Consider the following 17889-nt stretch of genomic DNA (forward strand, 5'->3'; position numbering starts at 1 on the left):
CTGCAGACCTTTACGTGGAACTCAGGCTAGCCGCCAGACTCGCGTCCTCGACCCGGGCGCGGGACCTCACCCCTTGCGGGTGCCGCCCGCGACCCGGTGGAGGCGAGGGTAGGTGGACTGCCGCCTGGCCTCTGCCACCGCCTTCTGGTCCTCGCCCTCGACGCTGAGGGCGGCTTGGGGCCACGGGAGCGCGGGGATGCTCTGTGCGCGCGGGAGCGGTGACCCTGGGGCACGCGCGGCTTCGGGAGGGAGCGAGGGAGGGGCCCAGGCCGCTGTGGCGGCGGGGGTCACCCGGGGTTGGGGTGCGGGCCCCGGCCGCCAGCCCCCCGCCGGCTACCCTCCTCCCAGGGCTCCGCCGTCGCCCGGCACCGGTCTCCAAGCTCTGCCTGCCTCGCCCGGAGAGGGCGGGGTGAGGGGTCGGAACCTGGTCCGCGGGCAGGGGTGGTGGGTTTCACTTACACCTGACCGGCCCCTCTCCTGTCAGTTTCGCCTGCAGGTCCCGGAGACGAGATTGTTCTTCCAGTAACTTTGTTCCGAGGCGGAGGGGAGGGGAGACGCCGAGGGGACCCCGGAGAGGCTGGAAAGCGCCGAGGATCTGGAGGCCGGGCTGGGACCGAATCCCCGGGCGGCCTCGGGCTGGGCGTGCGGCTGGGAGGCGTCGCCGCCGCCGGGATGCGCTCGGCTTAGCGGGACTGCCGGGGGCGCCCGAAGGCCACCACTCCGAGGACGCGCAGCCCCCGCTGCTCGCGCTCCACGGGCCGGCGCCGCCGGTGCCGAGCCCAGCAGCGAGCCGAGCTGCGGGGCGCGCGGGCGAAGGCTGGCGGGAGGGAGGGCGCGCAAGAGGCGGCCCCTCCTCGGCGAGCCATGCGTGCCGCGGGCAGCTAAGCCGCCGCCGGGCGCCGCTGCCAAGTCTGCGCTCCGCTTTTGTCTTGCCCTCCAGTGAATGGGAAGATGGAGATGGATGTGGAGGGAGTTTCTCCTCGCCCGGAGCCCATCCCCCGCTCCCAGGGGGCTGGAGGAGCCTGCCAGGCGCCGTCACAGCCGCCCCAGCCCCAACCCCAGCCCCCGCCGCTGCCTCCGCAGCATCCGGCTCCGGATGAACCGCCCGGCGAGAGTGCCGGCGCAGAGGACAGCGACGATCCCGAGGCGAGACCCAGCGGCGACAAGGGCGAGAGCAAGGTAGGTCCCCGCGTTGGCGCTGTGACACCTTGTGAACAAAACCAAGAAAGAAGCTCTGGTAGTAGCTGTCACTTTAACCCCTCCACTCCCCCACCCCCTCTCTCGTCCAGGTGGCAGTGGGGGTTGCAGATGTGGGGAAGGCGTGCGACGCTGTGGGATCGCTGGGGGAGTCACTTTCTGACCTGGAAGGCGTGTGCAAAGTCCGTCCTGGTTTCTGTAGTAAGTGTTTGTGCAGAGAAAAGTCTTCTGGTCCAGGCGATGTGATGCCAGGCAGGGCGCAGCATCCCGGGAGAGCAGGGTTGAGGACCGGTGCTCGCCCACACCGTGTAGCCAAGGCTTGTGCGAATGATCTAGGTCAACGCAAAGCGTGTTTTCTGGAGCTGCCAAGTGCTTCCGAGACTCCTTGTAGGGAGGTGATATCAACCTAAAGATGACAACGGTGGGAGCAAAGTTTGGCTCTTCTGCAGAAGGGAGAGCTCTGCCTCACCCAGCTCCAAGCTGGAGGTCCTGCTTTGCTCTTCCCCTGGCATCCTCGTGCCTGGGAAGGGCAGGGACCAGGGGCCTGGCAGCAGGTGAGCCCTGGACACCTTTTGAGCCCTGCTGTGTCATTGTAGACCCGGGGATAGAGGCTACTGACTGGAGAGAGGAGCTCCTCAGGTGATTGGGTTCCAGGAAGAAATGGCTCAAATGCTCTTCTCTGGTGCTGATGTTTCTTCCTGTTGAGAAAATTGTAAAGGAGAGAAGGTGGCATAGAAAATAATGCCTTGGGGTAACGTTCTTAGAGTGTAGTTCCAACTCGGTCCCTGAGCAGAGTGTTCTTTCTCCATGCACACTTGGAGTTGAGTTTTGTGAATGCTGATGTCGGCCAGTCGTGTCTTGGCAAAGTCTGTACATGTGTTTCTTAATACATTTTGAAAGTGGCTGCAAATGTTGGGGAAAAGTTGGTTCAACAAATTAGACTTTTGGAACCAAAGAGGCGTCAGTGGAAATACTTTCTAACTGTGGTTCACTTGAGGAAGTGTTCAAGAACACAGCCCCTGTTCCTGGTGAGAAAGGAACTCAAGTCATGATGTGTTCCTCTTTGGAGATTGCCTGGGCTTCGGTTCCACCTTTCCTAAGGTGTGAGTGGACCAAACAACATCCAAAATATGTTGGGATCACATTGGATGATGCCTCTTTGTACTTGGAGACTGGCTCACCTTAACAGGATTGTATTCGCACATCTTCAAAATTTTGTTTTGCATTTGGATTACTGAGCTAAGGTTTGAGATTGTGGTTTTTCTACCAAATCAATATCGTAACTTAACATGACATTCTACCAAAGAACTGGCATTTGAACACACTCTAGACCGGGCCAGGGTGATGCGTATAGGAGTTACATTGCTGAACTATGAGGAATTTTAGTATTCTAACGTCCTCAGCTTTTCAGTCACATTTGATTTGATGAATATCTAATTCTGTCACGACTGCATATTTACCACATGAAATGACTGTGCTCAGTTTCATGAAATAACCATAACTGAGCAGCATGTTATCTAATTGAACTGTAAGTCTCTTTTGCAAAATAGGTGTGGGTGATCATTAAAATATACAGCCTGTGTTGCCATTTCCACGTTGCTGGTTCATATGCCCTGAGCATGAGAAATTCCTGCCATCAGCAAAAAATCGTGCTTATTTGTTTCCCTCTGATGCACCACGCAAGCTGTATGATGTTCTGCGGGTTGTGGGGAGTGAGGAACTCCATGCATGATGTATGCTAGAATAGGTGAAGAGAGGATGGAAAGTGGGTTGATTACATTTCCCTAATTAGCATGTGCAGAAATTTGAGTATTCCACTGATGTGACTGACTTTTTGTATGTCTGCAATTTCTTGTGGTGGAAACAAATACTCCTTTTTTTTTTTTTTTTTGCCTCCAGGTGTTTGCCTTAAAAAATCATGTTGCCATCCTTCTCTTTACCCAGAAATCAGCTGAGTTAACCCTTTGCTATTATCTGCTATTCTCCTACCAGTCCTTCTAAAATCTGAGGATGGTGGCTGTGTCTCAGACTTTAATACTAACTCTTTCTGTCTTTGATGTCTACTAAGGCAAGTTATACATTGATTTTTCTTAGCAAATCCTGGTTTCATTAGTGGGAAGCATTTTTGGGTGTCTGATCAAATTATTCTGCTAAGATATAAATGGAAGACAAACTAGGATAAAGTGAAATGTGGTAGCTGCTTGGGGTGAAACTGGGGAGACAATCACAGTAGGATTGAAACACAGTAATGTATAAATACAATGTATTGGATGGTCATTTTTGCTTCTTGTTCATGAGTGTAATAAGAAATGAATTTTGAATACTCTATTATTTATTTTAAATCTCCCCCACCCCCAAAGTGCAGGGCATTTATTTCCAGATTCTGGTTTGGGGTCATGCTTTTATTTTCTCCTAAGTTTACCCCAGTTGTCTTCTTGGAAAAGAAATCAGAGCTTCATGCCAGACCCACTTGTCTCCAAAATTGCAGGTTCAGGTCATGCGTCCTCTGAAAGTCTCTGAAATAGGAAGGAAGGTTAGAAAACTGGATCAGTCAAGGGATTTTTTTGCAGCAGAGTTTCATGACGTGACTGGCGCTTTCTGCGCCTAGAATAACAAGGCCTGATTCCTCTCTAGCAGCTGCTCTTCAGGGAGGTGCTGTGGCAGCTTCATGCCGTGTATGCTCTGACTCCACGAATTGGGGAAGACCCTAAATCAACCAGGCCCCTGGGCTTGAAGGCAGGCTTCCTTGAGCCCTGGGAGAGGCAGTCTCCTCTCCTGTGATACGTCCAGAGATAAAGTGGCAACCCCTGTGGGCACCTGGTGAAGGGTTTCCTAAGTCATCACCTCGAGAACTTCTTCCTTGTGTCTGAAAGGAGTTTCCCTCACCTGGGCAAGCTCTTTTCTTCCAGTCTTGCAGATGAAGATTAAGCAGTCCCTCTCCTTGAGTCAGAGACCTCCAGATCCTTGAAAGTGTTCTCGACTCTGGATGGGACCATTCTCAAAACTTTCTTGCAGAGTTTCCTTAGGCCATCACATTCCATTCCTTTGGTGGCTTTTAAAACCATTCTGAAATGCTTGGCTTGTGCTCAGTAACTCATGGATAGGTATTTCCCAAACTTTGTTTGGAAATGTTTTTTGAAAAGTTCCTTGTGTTGAGGACTAATCCCCCGGTGTCTTCCTCCATCTATGTCACCAAGTTGCTTTCACAAAACGTGTGGGTTCTTCCACTGACCCCAGGTGAGTGGTATGAATGTATAAATGATCCTTTCTTGTCTGCTGTGGCTTCATGTATCCTCCCTTGTCCTTCTTCTCTCACCTCACTTCTCTTTCTCTCTTCCGCACACACACAAACCATTTACTGTGATGTTCTATATAGAAGTGTTTATTTACGGTGCTGCGATGAGATATCCTGACCAAACTCTTTCGTGTTCAGCTCTCATTAAAGGCTTGGTCTGCAGGAAATGTTATTCTTGTAATTTGGACTGGAGAGACCCATGCTATTGCTCCTGGTGATACTTTACTGATGGACGTAATCCAGGATGCTCACCTTCCTGCATCCCATCAGTGACACTGACCTAAATCATCAGTCTCACAGAGGGTGCTGTTGGGAGTCTGTGATCCAGTCCATGTTTTAGAGCCTTTTGTTTTGAAATAATTTCAGATTTCTAGAAAAGTTGCAAAGATAAGACCGGGAGTTACCTGTACCAACCTTCCCCTAATGTTCATATCCTACTTAATCATGACCTGTACATTACAATAAAGAAATTAACACAAGTGTGATACTGTTAGCTAATCTTATCCAGTGTTTGTTGAATGAATGTGTAACATATCGATGTTTTTCATTCTATCCTCCCAGGACTTGAAACTTTTATTTTTTTACAGTTGAAAGTGTCTGTGAAGGGGTATTTAAGAGCTAGATTTGGCCTCAGGTTACCTGTTCGCCCTGTTGCCGGCAGGTAGGAGCAGCTCCTCGAGTCCTAGACTGAGTTCCCTGGGCTCTGTACCGCATTGCTCTGGGCCCTGTGGGAGTTACAACTTTGGCACAGCTCTTGAGTGCTGTGAACTTGTGGGGAGTGAAAGTCTGCTTCTCTATTTTGTCCTGAAAAGCACTCCTGCTCCTGGTAAGACAGGGTCTGTCAGTACACAGAGGACAGCAGAGTCTCAAGTGGCAAGTTGAGAAGAGGCAGTTGATAAAATCAGGACAGTTCACTCTGATGTTGAACCCCGTGGGTGTTTGCTCCTGGCAAGAAAAGTTGTGGAAGCCTTCTCCCTTCTGCCTTGTGCCTTCCAGGTGAACTCTGATTTCAAGCACAGAAGCAGAAACCTGCCCATATCAGGCAGGGTACCACTGTGATCCTTGTGGGCTTTCTGCTGAAGATTGAAATCGCAAAGACCACATGTCTTTCACCAGCTACTAACCTCAGAGAAGATCCTACTTTTTAAACATTAAAAAAATTTTTTTATTTTTATTTTGGCTGCATTGCGTCTTAGTTGTGACATGTAGAATCTAGTTCCCTTACCAGGGATGGGACTGTGACCTCTGGCATTGGGAACATGTAGTCTTAGCCACTGGACCACCAGGGAAGCTCTCAACCCTACCCTTTTTAAATCTGTCTCTTCATCTTTAAAATAGGGTAATAATAGCGCCCACACCAATGGTTACTGTATGGATTAAGTGAGATAAAACATGTAAAGTTCTTGATTCAGTGCTTCATAGCTACTGATTGCTCAGCAGTTATTAGTAGTAATAATTGTGATGATGATTGTTGCTGTTGTGGTCCATGGAGCTGAAGAGGAGAAGGCATTGGGGCCAAGTTCATCTAGAGTTTTCAGTTTCCCAAAGGGTTGTGGGGCTGGAAATGATACAGACACACTGTTCTACAGTCACACCAGTTTCTGACTGTGTGGATCTTGGGATATTCCCCAGTCTTTTCCTGGTGGGCAGGACTTTGGCAAGAAATACCCCTTACCCTGTCTTGTCAGTAGACTGCTCGTCTCTCATCAGGAAGGCCAGGGAGGACCAAGAGGGCTGATCCCGGCTCCTATCCCAGGTCCCAGGGGTACACGCCAGACAACAGTAGAGAAAGTGGGTTCCCCGGCCTTTACACATTACATTTGTGGTTTCTTAGAAGAAGTAGGTGGCAAATTTTAAGGCTTAAAGAAATAATTGAGATGAAAAGTTGTACCTTTTAGGATTCTTTTGATCGCAAGCAACAGAAACGGACGTTAATTTGAGCGAAAAGGTATTATTTTATGGTAAGATTGCAAGATAATCATGGGATCAAAGGAAAAGTAATAGAACTGATTTTGGGGAAATCCTGAAGCCGGGGACTCTCAGAAGCACCGAGTAATAGAGAATGATGAATGGTCTCCTGAGGGCACAGACATAAGAAGAGTAAATTCCCCCTTTTTTTTTCCTTTCTGTCACTCTGATGAGCAGCATCCATGGAAAGTTGTCTAACAGGCCTTCCTCAGGTCAGATATCAGCTTCTTGGGGACAGTGGGTATCCATATAGGAGGTTCCGGCAAACTGTGTCCTTTGGAAGGGATAGAGTTCATGGGGTAAAAATCGACGTACTGTTACCTGACCCAGAGGAATGGACATGAGGGGCAAGACAACCAGTGTGGCTTCTCTTTGGGCAGAGAGTTGGGAGGAGGGAAAGGGGCAGGAAGAGAAGGGGGAAAAAAGAGAGAAAATAGGGAAAGAGGAAAAGAGGCCAGACAGAGACTGACAATGAACCTATCCGAGAACCTGGAGTTGTTTTTTTGCATTGATGTCCTAAACTCCAGTACTTTGGCCAACTGATGCAAAGAACTGACTCATTGGAAAAGACCCTAATGCTGGGAAAGATTGAGGGCAGGAGGAGAAGGGGACAACAGGATGAGATGGTTGGATGGCATCACCCACTCAATGGACATGAATTTGAGCAAGCTCCGGAAGATAGTGAAGGACAGGAAGCCTGGCGGGCTGCGGTCTGTGGGGTCACAAAGAGTTGGACTCGACTTAGCGACTGAACAAGAACAATTTGAAAAGAAAATACAGAGAAAATGTTGCAATCTGTTGCTTACATACAGGAAGATGGGGCAGAGGACTTGCCCCTTATTCTGATTTGCCATGTGAGACCCCCACATTAGGAAACTGGATTGCAATGAGTGGCCTCCCACGTTTTTCCAGGTGGAAATTTGAGGCCCAGAACAAGCGACTTGCCCAAACACAGAGCTGGCACTTGAAGACCCTTTAGTCTAAGACATGGCATCTGCTTCTGAAATTCAGAATTCTTAGTTTTCCCCACTAATAAAATGAAATCAAGGATGCACTTCCCATCTGCTGAGCAGATAATCTGAGGATGAGTGTGATATAGCCCAGATGTTTTAAAATGTAGACCTGCTATGGAACTCTCATCTCTACTAGAGTGGATATATTACCATGTTTTCGTCTGCCCTCAAGTTAAAGCAGGTTCCTTCTTTGACTTAGAATCTGTGTGTCCCGGTCTCTCTGTCCGCACATCTGGACCTTCGTTCCTGCAGGAGGAGGCACCCCGGACTCTCTGTTTCTCACTGTTGTGGCAGATGTGGGGGAAAGCTGTTCACTACTGGGCACACTCACTGTTCCAGCACCAGGCCTGGCACACAGTGGGTACCCAGTGAATAGCTGTCTGAGATCCCTGACTGGGCGTGCCCATTCAGCACATCAGGCCCTTCCTTAGATGCTGGCATTGCACAACTAAAGAGAGAAACCCATAGCTGCATGGAGGCACCCACCTGTCCCCAGCCCCTGATGCTCCGAGGAGCTGAGGCCGGCAGAGAGGCGGGGACAGGAGCCTCCCATGGCAGGCTGCGCAGAGCGGAGTCTCAGAGGGGATGGAGTGCAGGAAGTGTAGGAAGGGTGTCCACTGGCAGAAGGGCTGAGAAAGGCTCAGAAACTTTTCACAGGATCTGCGGAGGCATAGCTAGAGGTGTGTTTCTTGTGGAGGCCCGTGATGGCCGCGGAAAGTTGGGATGCCCTCTGGTTAAGAGTGAGTTGAGAGTGCATGCTTGACCCTGTTTCCCTCCCCAAGGGGGGAATTTAATGGATCCATGCATTAGAAGGAGTTGAGGAGGCAGAATTACCGCCCGTTTATGGCTTGACAGGGGCTTCTCTGGTGGCTCAGGCGGTAAAGAATCTGCTTGCAATGTGGGAGGCCTGGGTTTGATCCCTGGGTTGGGAAGATCCCCCTGGAGAAGGGAACGGCTACCCACTCCAGTATTCTGGCCTGGAGAATTCCATGGACTGTACAGTCCACGGGGTCGCAAAAAGTTGGATGTGACTGAGCGACTTTCACTATCTCTAAGGAGAGGACATTGCGTCATTGCCTGAGTAGAAGACAAAAGCACAAGCACTCTCAATAATAAATGGATTTATTTCGGAATGGAGTGGCCTTTCTTGGGAAGGAATAGGTAGAGGTTTCACCCAGCACAGTCCCCAGCCCCCAGCTGTGGCTCCCAGGCCCCTGCCCTCCTGTCCCGCCCCGGCCTCACGGCCCGCGCCCTCTGTGGCCCTCTGTCCTGGAGCGTGGGACTGGGCACTGCTGGCATGCGCGGATGGCGGCCTGTGCTGGCCGAGGAGCTGCCTTTACTGAGATACCTTTCCTTTTCTCACCGTGCAGTTTTGGTGCAGTTGACATCAGTGGGAAGGGGGTCCGTCTTCTTAGAGTAGGACATCGTCTTATGCATTTTTTTAAAGGTGTCTTGAGCTGAGGTAGAAACGTTCCCGAGGGCATGGTCGGTGCGGCCACTCTGCCGGCTCCTTTTTCACAAGTGACGCCTTTCCACACATCACTAAGATCACGTGTTGGCCTCGCTGACCAAGCAGCCGGGTGGAAGGAGAGCGTGAGACTCTGAGTGACGCCAGCCAGTGAGCAACCTGCTCTCTCGGTTCCCTCCCCCAGTAACTGGAGGCCCAGGGCACGTCCCGTAACCAAACCGGCAGCGGTCGGCCCGCCGGTCCTTCCCCGGCCCCGTCTCACCGCCCCCCAGGCTTGCATTCCCCCTGCCCAGGTCAGATCCCCTGTGTTTCACAGCCCACTTTTTTTTTCTAAAGAAAGATTTATTGGCGTCTGATTTTTCTGAAAGTGATAACTGGTTTTTTAAACGTCTACCTACTTTTGGGTCCTCTGGGTCTGCCTTGCTGCGTGTAGGTGTCTGTAGTCGCCGTGAGGCAGGCTGCTCTCTGGTTGGGGTGTGCCGGCTCCCCTTGCTGCGGCGCACTGGCTCTAGAGCACGTGGGCCTCCGTGGTTGCAGCTCATGGGCTCAGCAGCTGTGGTGTGTGAGCGTAGTTGCCACACAGCATGTGGGATCTTCCTGGCCCAGGGATCAAACCCATGTCCCCTGCATTGGCAGGCAGATTCTTAACCACTGGAGCGGCAGAGAAGTCCTGGCTTAATTTATAGACAGTAAAACTCACCCTTTTAAAGTGTACAGCTCAGTGAGTTTTGACAAATGTTCCGTCTGTGCAGGGCTTTCCAGGTGGCACTAGTGGTAAAGAACCCACCTGCCATGCAGGAGACTCAAGAGACTTGGGTTTGATCCCAGGGTTGGGAAGACCCCTTGGGGCAGGAAACGGTAACCCACTCTAGTATTCTTGCCTAGAAAGTTTCATAGACAGAGGGGTCTGGCAGGCTGTAGTCCATGGGGTCACAGAGTCAGACGTGCCTGAGGCACTGAGTGCGCATGCGTGCACACACACACACGTCTATGAGGCCACCACCCTAACCAGGATGTGGGAGGCTTTTGTTGCCCTCAAAGGGCTCCTGTGTGTCTCTCGACAGATAATTCCTTCACCCCATAAACTTAAAAAATTATGAAATTTTCTATAATTTCACATGAAGTCAAATAGTGCTTAGTGTTTTCATCAGGCTTCTTTTGCTTCACAAAATGTATTTGATCATCACTCACCTTGATGTGTGTCAGTGGTTGCTTTTGCTTACTGGGTCTTATTTTGTTGTATGGATGTATATTGTTTATTCATTCACTTGTTGGTGGATATTTCGATTCTTTACAGAATTTTGGCCTTTATGAATAAAGCTCCTATAATTTTTTTTATGGGCCATTGATTTTCATTTCTCTTGAGTGAATGGGAGTGAGATTGCTGAGTCATGCATTAAGGGTGATTGTAGGAAGCTCCCAATCTCTTTTCATGAGCAGCTGTTCAAAATGTGCTGAGACCGTGTGTTCCCACCATACGGTCGGGATGAGTGAGAATTCCAGTTGCTTCACATTATTGCCAACACTTGTCAGTATCTTTAATTTTGGTCCTTTCAGCAGGTATGCAATGATGTCTTATTGTGGCTTTAGTGCGCATTCCCCTGTTAACTAATGATGTTGAACATCTACTGAGACGGTTTGTCATCTGAAGGTTTCTTTGGGGAAAAGTTTGTTCCAATCTTTGGCCTATTTTTTTTTTTAAATAGGGTGTTTGTATTCTTATTATTCATACAGTCTATTATTTTCACATAAGTTTAGGCTTCAAAAACCCTGGTAGAAGCCTGAGGAACTTACAAAGCAAGGGACATTTTTGAGTTTCTTGAGGGTTGTTGGTGAGCTAACATTTACTGGGCATTTATCCAGTGCCAGTCATGGAGGAGGGTGGGCTCACATCGGGTCATCTCATTCCAGACACCATGGCAATCCTGTGAAATAACTGTTATTAGCCCTGAGGTCGCACAGCTAGGATGCGGCAGAGGAAGACCTTAGATTTAAGTCTGCTGACTCGGTCGCTCCACTTCCCCAGGTGTGGCTCCAGGCTTTCTCCATGATTTTCCGCTAGTCTGCCGCCCTGTCTGTATGCACTGCTCTGGATGCTATGAAAGCAGCCCTCAGGTGGAATGACAGTCACCACTGACATGCACACCAGGACGTTGAGATGAGGGCAAAGAGCTCCAGGTTCCCAGTCCTGAAAAAGGCCTTTCACATCTGCATCTCCATTGCTTGCCATGTATGGCAGAAATGAAGCCAATATTGTAAAGCAGTTATCCTTCCATTAAAAATAAATAAATAAATAAATACTAAATAATAACTTTTAAAAAATGGTAAGAAAAAAAAAAGTCATATCCACTTCATACGGTGTGTTATGAAGAATGAGTGTTCTCCAGAGATGTGGAAAGTTTGAGCTGTCCTCTACCTGTCAAGACCCAAGGATGCCTGTCTCTGTCAGCTCAATTGCAGTGCCGTGGGCACCCGGGGGCCAGGGCTAACCCCTGGAATATCAGAGCTTATTGCAAACCCTTGTTTTGTTTCTTGGGCAAACCCTGTGAAGGCTCTAGTTTGGATTCTCTTATCAGTAAAGATGATGGAGAAGCCCCCTTACCACGCAGCTGAGTGTGGCAAGGATTAAATTAACCTGAACAGACTGACCTGCTGCATTCCAGGAAACCCTGGGTTCCAGCTAAACTGGGACAGTCGGTCACCCCGATTGCGCGTGCCTTGTAGAGTGTGCGGGCTCTTACAGGCTCTTGCAGCTGCGTTGTTGAAAGGGCCTTGGGGAATCCTGTCTGTGAGTATGAAAAGGACTCGTGGCGTTTCGGAAGTTAGGAGGCCTGTGAAGGATTCCAGGTTCTCCACATTGGCTTAAACGATAGTTCAAAGTGAGGCTGTGGGTTTGAATCGGATGAACAGCATCACCTTGTTGAGTAAGTGGCTGTAGAACTTTTCAGGGCAGCTCCCCAAGGCCTCCAACCAGGAAGTCAGTGTGCTTTGGAAAGTGAGCCCAGAAGTCTTCCTGGCTGGAGGACCGAAGGCTCTTTCCAGGTTTGCCTTCTCCAGCAGGAAAAAAAAATCACCCCAACAAATGATTTCTAAAAACAGTGCATGGTTGCAAGGGTTTGTGTTACAAAGCATCAGACGTGGTGTTTGCTCAAAGGGCCTCGGTAGGAAGGGGCTGCCCTGCTTTGGAAGACCTGGGACTCGGGTGGTGTGACCCTGGGCCTTGCCTCCGCCCTTCTAACTGAGCTCTCAAACACTCACGTTTTCTTTGCGCCTCGGGGTCCCCAGCTGTGAAGTGGGGATAAGAGTTTTACTTTGCTAAGAACTGTCTGAACTAGAAACTCAAAATTTGATAGTACTGGGGCAAAACCTTTTGTAAACTCTTACACAAGTCTGAGTGTGAGTGTGTATGTGTGTGTCTCTGGTTTTGTGGAATTTCCCCCCATGATTTTCTGGGACCCTATTTAAAGAATTGAGCAAAAACGTATCCTGTTAGAGTCATAGGTGCTGGGAGTTGGGGTCCCGGGGAGCATGTGGTCTTCCTCGGGGGGCGCCTCAGATGGCCCTGGGTGATCTCAGGTGACGAGGGTCCTTGGGGCTGGGTTCTGACATCACAGACTGACCCAGACAGCCTGTCTCCGGGCCGCTCTGATTGCTTGTTCTCTGGATGACAGCAGTACTGACCTGTGGCCAAGACACTCCCTGTGGCCGCCTGTCCCCCACCCCTTCACTCGATTCCTATCATCCTGCAAAGTTCCATTCAAGGAAGTGCTCCCTTATAACCTTCCCTGTCGATCCCATTGGTCAGGTTCCTGCTGATAGGGTACGGATATTCCTTTAGGAAAATTAAAAAAAAAAATTTATTGAAGTATAGTCGGTTTATAGTGTTGTGTTAATTTATTATGTACAGCAGCGTGACTCAGTTATAGCTGCTATGCTTACTCGCTCAGTCGTGTCCAACTCTCTGTGACCCCACGGACTGTAGCCCACCAGGCTCCTCTGTCCGTGGGATTCTCCAGGCAAGAATACTGGAATGGGTTGCCACGCCCTCCGCCAGGGGATCTTCCCCACCCAGGGATTGAACCCAAGTCTCCTGCATTGCAGGTGGGTTCTTTACCATCTGAGCCACCAGGGAAGCCCCAGTTATACATATATGAATATATTTTTTCTTTTTCATAGCCTTCATATTTTTGTTATGGTTTATCACAGGATATACCAGAGTTGGTATACTGCATAGCATAGGGATATAGTTCCCTGTGCTATCCAGTAGGAGCTTGTTGTGTATCCATTTTGTATATGATAGTTTGCATCTGCTGATCCCAAACTCCCAGTCCTGCTCCCTGCCCCACACCCCCCAGCAGCAGTCACAAGTCCGTTCTCTGTGTCTGTGAGTCTGTTTTGTAGATGGGTTCACTTGTGTTGTATTTTGAATTCCGCATTTAAGTGATATGATATGGTTTTGTCTTTCTCTGTCTGACTTACTTCACTTAGGATGATGATCTCTAGTTGTGTTCATGTAGCTGCAAATGGTGTTATTTCATTCTTTTTGATGGCTGAGTATTATTCTGTTGTATATACTTTCCACATCTTTATCCATCCATCTGTCAGGCATTTAGATTGCTTCCATGTCTTGGCTATTTTGAATAGTGCTGTGAACACAGGAGGGTATATATCTTTTCAAATTTAGTTTTGTCAGGATATATGCCCCGAAGTGGGATTGCTGGATCATATGGCAACTCTAGTTTTAGTTTTTTGAGGAACCGCCATAGTATTGGGTTGGCCAAAAAGTTCATTCAGGTTTTCCTGTAACATGACAATCCTGAATGATTTTTTTTGCCAATCCAGTGTTTTGGATGTGCCAGTGCATAGTGGCTATGCCAGTCTACATTCCCGCCAGTATGGAGGATGGTTCTCTTTTCTCCACAACCCTCTCTAGCTTTCATTATTTGTAGACTTTAAATGGTAGCCATTCTGACTGGTATGAGGTGGTACCTCATTGTAGTTTTGATTTGTATTTCTAATAATTAGAAATGTTGATCATACATTCTCAGTTGTATCACTAGCTATTTAAAGTAAGCTATGAAGACAGATGAGGCCTGTCTTTTTCATAGCTGTTTCCCCAGCCCTAATGTGGTGCAGCCCGTAGTGCACTTTCTGAATGCTGTCAGCCTTGCCTTGGGAGCAGGCGTTCAGCGGTGGCTGCACGGTGGAGCTGGTGTGGTCCTTGCCCTGGGCTGACAGCTCTCCGCCGGAAGCCTCCCCGCTGTCCCCTGCAGATAATCCTCAACACAGCCCCTCCCCTTGTTTGCTAGACCTGCATATCCTATATGGCCGTCATTAGACTGCCTGTGGCTCTGTACATGCGAATGTAGCTGGAATAAAACATTCAGCTCTTTATCTGTTTAGCACACTTCAAATGCTCAAAAGCACTGAGTCTAATGGCTACAGTGTTGGGCAGTGAAGACAGGACATTTGTGTCATTGCAGGAAGATCTCCTGAGCAGCAGTGTGGTAGAGGGTGACTGCACCTCTTACGGCCCAGCCTGTTTGACTGAAATGCTCTGAAAGCACTCTTTCAACAGGGATGCAGATTTTACCCACAACTTCCTGGGGTTTGCTTTAGGTTCTTGGTGAATTGCTTGCAAATTGTCTCTGAACTACTTATATTGTTGTGTGTAGAGGCTGCCGAGAGCCAGATCTCATTCAAAACCTTTGACTCATGGCTTACAATTTTTACTCAGGTGTTCTAGTAAATCTTGGTATTTGTCCCTGGCCATTATAGAAAACAGTCTCAGGTAAAGTGGCTCCAGGAGATGCTTTTCTATTACCCAAGTTCAGAGCCATTATTAGTGGGCAGTTGAACCACACTGACACTTCCTTTTTGCCATTTACCGATGACTGTTCTCCCACCATGGGGTTATTGCAATGGTACTTGTCAGAATACACAGGCAGAGAAATCCAGTGTCGTTACAGAGCTCCTAGGTTTGCAACAACCATTCAGGGAATAGTCTCCAAATTATGTAATGGATTAAGAGTGCTAATCTTTGCTTCCCTTGTGGCTCAGCTGGTAAAAATCTGCCTGCAATGCGGGAGACCTGGGTTCAGTCCCTGAGTTGGGAAGATCGCCTGGAGAAGGGAAAGGCTACCCACTCCAGTATTCTGGCCTGGAGAGTTCCATGAACTGTATAGTCCATGGGGTCGCAAACAGTTGGACATAACTGAGTGACTTTCACTTCACAAGAGGGCTAAGTTCCAAAGTTACACCCTTACGGTGTCCTATTCTTCTGTCTTCACTCAGCAAAATTCCAAGTGCATTTTGATTACTAGTGGTTTTAAGGATGGGTAAATAAGGAAAAGAGGACATGAATTTTAAAAATCAGATGAAGGCTACCTTTTTAGCTGCTTTTGTATTGCTGTTTCTTTTTTCATTCTTCAGTGGAAAAAGGGGTCTTTTTGAGGTTTGAGGAAGGACTGGGGAATTGTTCTTAAAGATTCAAGTATGGGGCTGCCGCGCCTTTGTCTAGCACATCCCTGCAGTATCAGCAGGGAGTGAGTTGGGAAGCGGCCTCAGAGAGGACTTGGTGCTTCTGCTCCTTGTGAGCCAGGATAACAACTTGAATGACCCCTGGAAGTGGTTTAAAACTCTTCTTATTTACACATGCAGTTAGCTGGGAGGCCCCTGGGCTCCACAGTCAGAGTGTGGCAGAGCCTAGAGACAGGGTGAGGATGTGAGTGTTCCCCTCTGTCCAAGGGCCAGTGTGTGGGGGTGTAGCTAATAGAACAGTAGTACAGAAAGAAAAAGGCACAGGTCTGTCAGTAATAACAGCACCTTTTTGGTATTTTTAGGTATTATTTAAGCAAGTACTAAAATCACAGAGGTATAGGAGGATTGATACATTTGCCAAAAGTTGGAAGTTGTAGCCAAGGCAACGACAAATGCTTGTTAGCTGTTACCTTCTTCCTCCTGTTTGCACTGAGGATGGGAGACCAGCTCAATCTGGAGGCCTGAGCATTGCGAGGCTCACATCTCAGCCCCAGGATGCTAAGGGTGCAAAGATAGGATCATGGTGGCGGTGATGTTAACAGCTTCAAACCCCTGGGAACCTAGCAAGGTGCACAAGCAAGGGAAAATCAAGTTACGGCTGGGTTTTTAGTCCCTGGAGCCTCCTCGCTGTAACCACGGAGCCTTCTCATGCACACCACTCACAGGTGTGTGGAGTTACCTGTGCGTTGCTGTAACAAAGGCCCTCAGCTCGGAGTCACAGCCTAAATGCTGGGCAGGCACCTGTCCGTTTTTTCTCCTATTTCAGTTTTCAGACAATTTTGGGATTCCAAGAAACCCCCCCATTTGTGGCACAGGCCTTGAATTCTACAGGGTGTGGTCTCTGCATCAGTGTGGTCTCTGCATCAGCATCAGCATGTCAGATGTCACCTTGCTGGTGTGGATCCCTCTGGTGAGGAGGGTAGAGGGAAAGAAAGGAGCTTCCAGGGGGAAAAACGAGCCTGAGGACCCAGCATCTCACAGCTGCTGTAATGTTTGAAAATATGTAAGAAATTCTTATTTTGATGCATCAGTTTTACTGTGGCCCGGAGTGGAGATTTGCATCTCTAAGGCCACTGAATGTGGAGACAGCAGTGTAGTAACCACACAGCTGCCTCTGTTGTTTAGTTTCGTTTTCCCCTTTTCATTTTCCCTTCAGTTGTGTAAGAGACACTGCAAATCCTCGGAAGGGCTCACCTTCAGGGCCAGACTAAGTGTCTGTTCAGTCCAAGTAGGTAAAACAGAGTCGAACAGAAATGATGTTTCAGCTGAGGGTCATAGCGCTCTCTAAAAGACAGCCTGGCTTTCTGCTGATGATTCATCAGAAAAATGAGCCTGGTAATTGAATTGGGGATTTAAAAGGATCATAAGGAAAACAGCCACATCCGACTGTTGGCGCTGTCATAAGAAATTCTGTTAATGTCAGTGTGCGAGGCAACCCTTCATTGCAGTGGACTCTTCAGCTAATTCAGGCTGCTGAGTTTTTGGCCCTCATCAGTTACAAGAGACTGTTCGTCCCCGCTGCAGAGTCAGGGCAGGCTGGGAAGACCTGAGCTGAAAGAGGGTCTCTGTAGATGCCTGTGATGCCTTCTCCATGTTGATCAGACTTGGGAGGAAATCTGGGTGCTGCAGTGGAAGATGGATGAAAACCAGAGATGCTAACTTGGAGGAATTTTCTGAGCAAAGTATTCTCCTTTTTAGCATAGCGATGATGAAAACGGGGAGAAGATATGTAGCCACTTCCTCTTAAAAGGGAATAGATTTGCTGCTAACTGTATGGATAAGTTAGTTTACATAGGTAAACGAAACAACCATCTTTTGGAAAGTTAAAGGTATAATCTTGGACTTTTCCTGGGGGTCCAGTGGTTAAGAATCTGCCAGTGCAGGGGACATGGGTTCAGTCCTTGGCCGGGGAAGATTCCACATGCCCCTGGGCAACTAAGCTCACATGCAGCAACTACTGAAGCCAGTGCACGTAGGCCCCATGCTCCACAAGAAGAGAAGCCTCGGCAGTAAGACCCTCAGGCACCGTGATCCCCGTCCACAGCTGGAGAAAGTCCGAGCCCAGCCCTGAAGACCCAGCATGGCCATAAATAAATAAAATAATAATAAAAATCAAGGTCTAATCTTCTCTTAAGGAATGATTCTCAAGCAGGGGCTATCCTGCCTTCCCTTTGCCTCCTGGAATGTTCAGCAATACCTGCAGATGTTTGTGGTTCTCCGTCAGGGATGGGATCCTCCTGGCGTCTTGTGGGTGAAAGCCATGGATCCTGTGACGTCCAGGCCTCCCACAGCTGTAGATCACCAGACCCCAAAGGTCAGCAGTGCCAACGCTTGGAGCCCTTGGCAGAGAATGTTCTAGATTTTTGGACTGTGCCTTTGTATATACTTCACAAGGATGATATTTTGAG

The 17889-nt window shown here is 48.8% G+C and overlaps 1 protein-coding gene across 8 annotated transcripts in view; it reads left to right on the plus strand.

The window, feature by feature from the left end:
* Positions 1–243: 243 nt before the first annotated feature.
* The window catches only part of RBMS3 (RNA binding motif single stranded interacting protein 3), a 1589121-nt gene continuing 1571475 nt past the window's right edge, over positions 244–17889 (plus strand). For all 8 annotated transcript variants that reach the window (XM_070455283.1, XM_070455285.1, XM_070455287.1 and 5 more), the window contains exon 1: positions 244–1179. In XM_070455283.1, coding sequence (XP_070311384.1) covers positions 952–1179 — 228 coding nt within the window. In that variant the 5' untranslated portion in view covers positions 244–951. The remainder of the gene's footprint in view (positions 1180–17889) is intronic.

The sequence above is a fragment of the Odocoileus virginianus genome, chromosome 26 (genome assembly GCF_023699985.2).
Source record: "Odocoileus virginianus isolate 20LAN1187 ecotype Illinois chromosome 26, Ovbor_1.2, whole genome shotgun sequence".
Taxonomy (NCBI): Eukaryota; Metazoa; Chordata; class Mammalia; order Artiodactyla; family Cervidae; genus Odocoileus; species Odocoileus virginianus.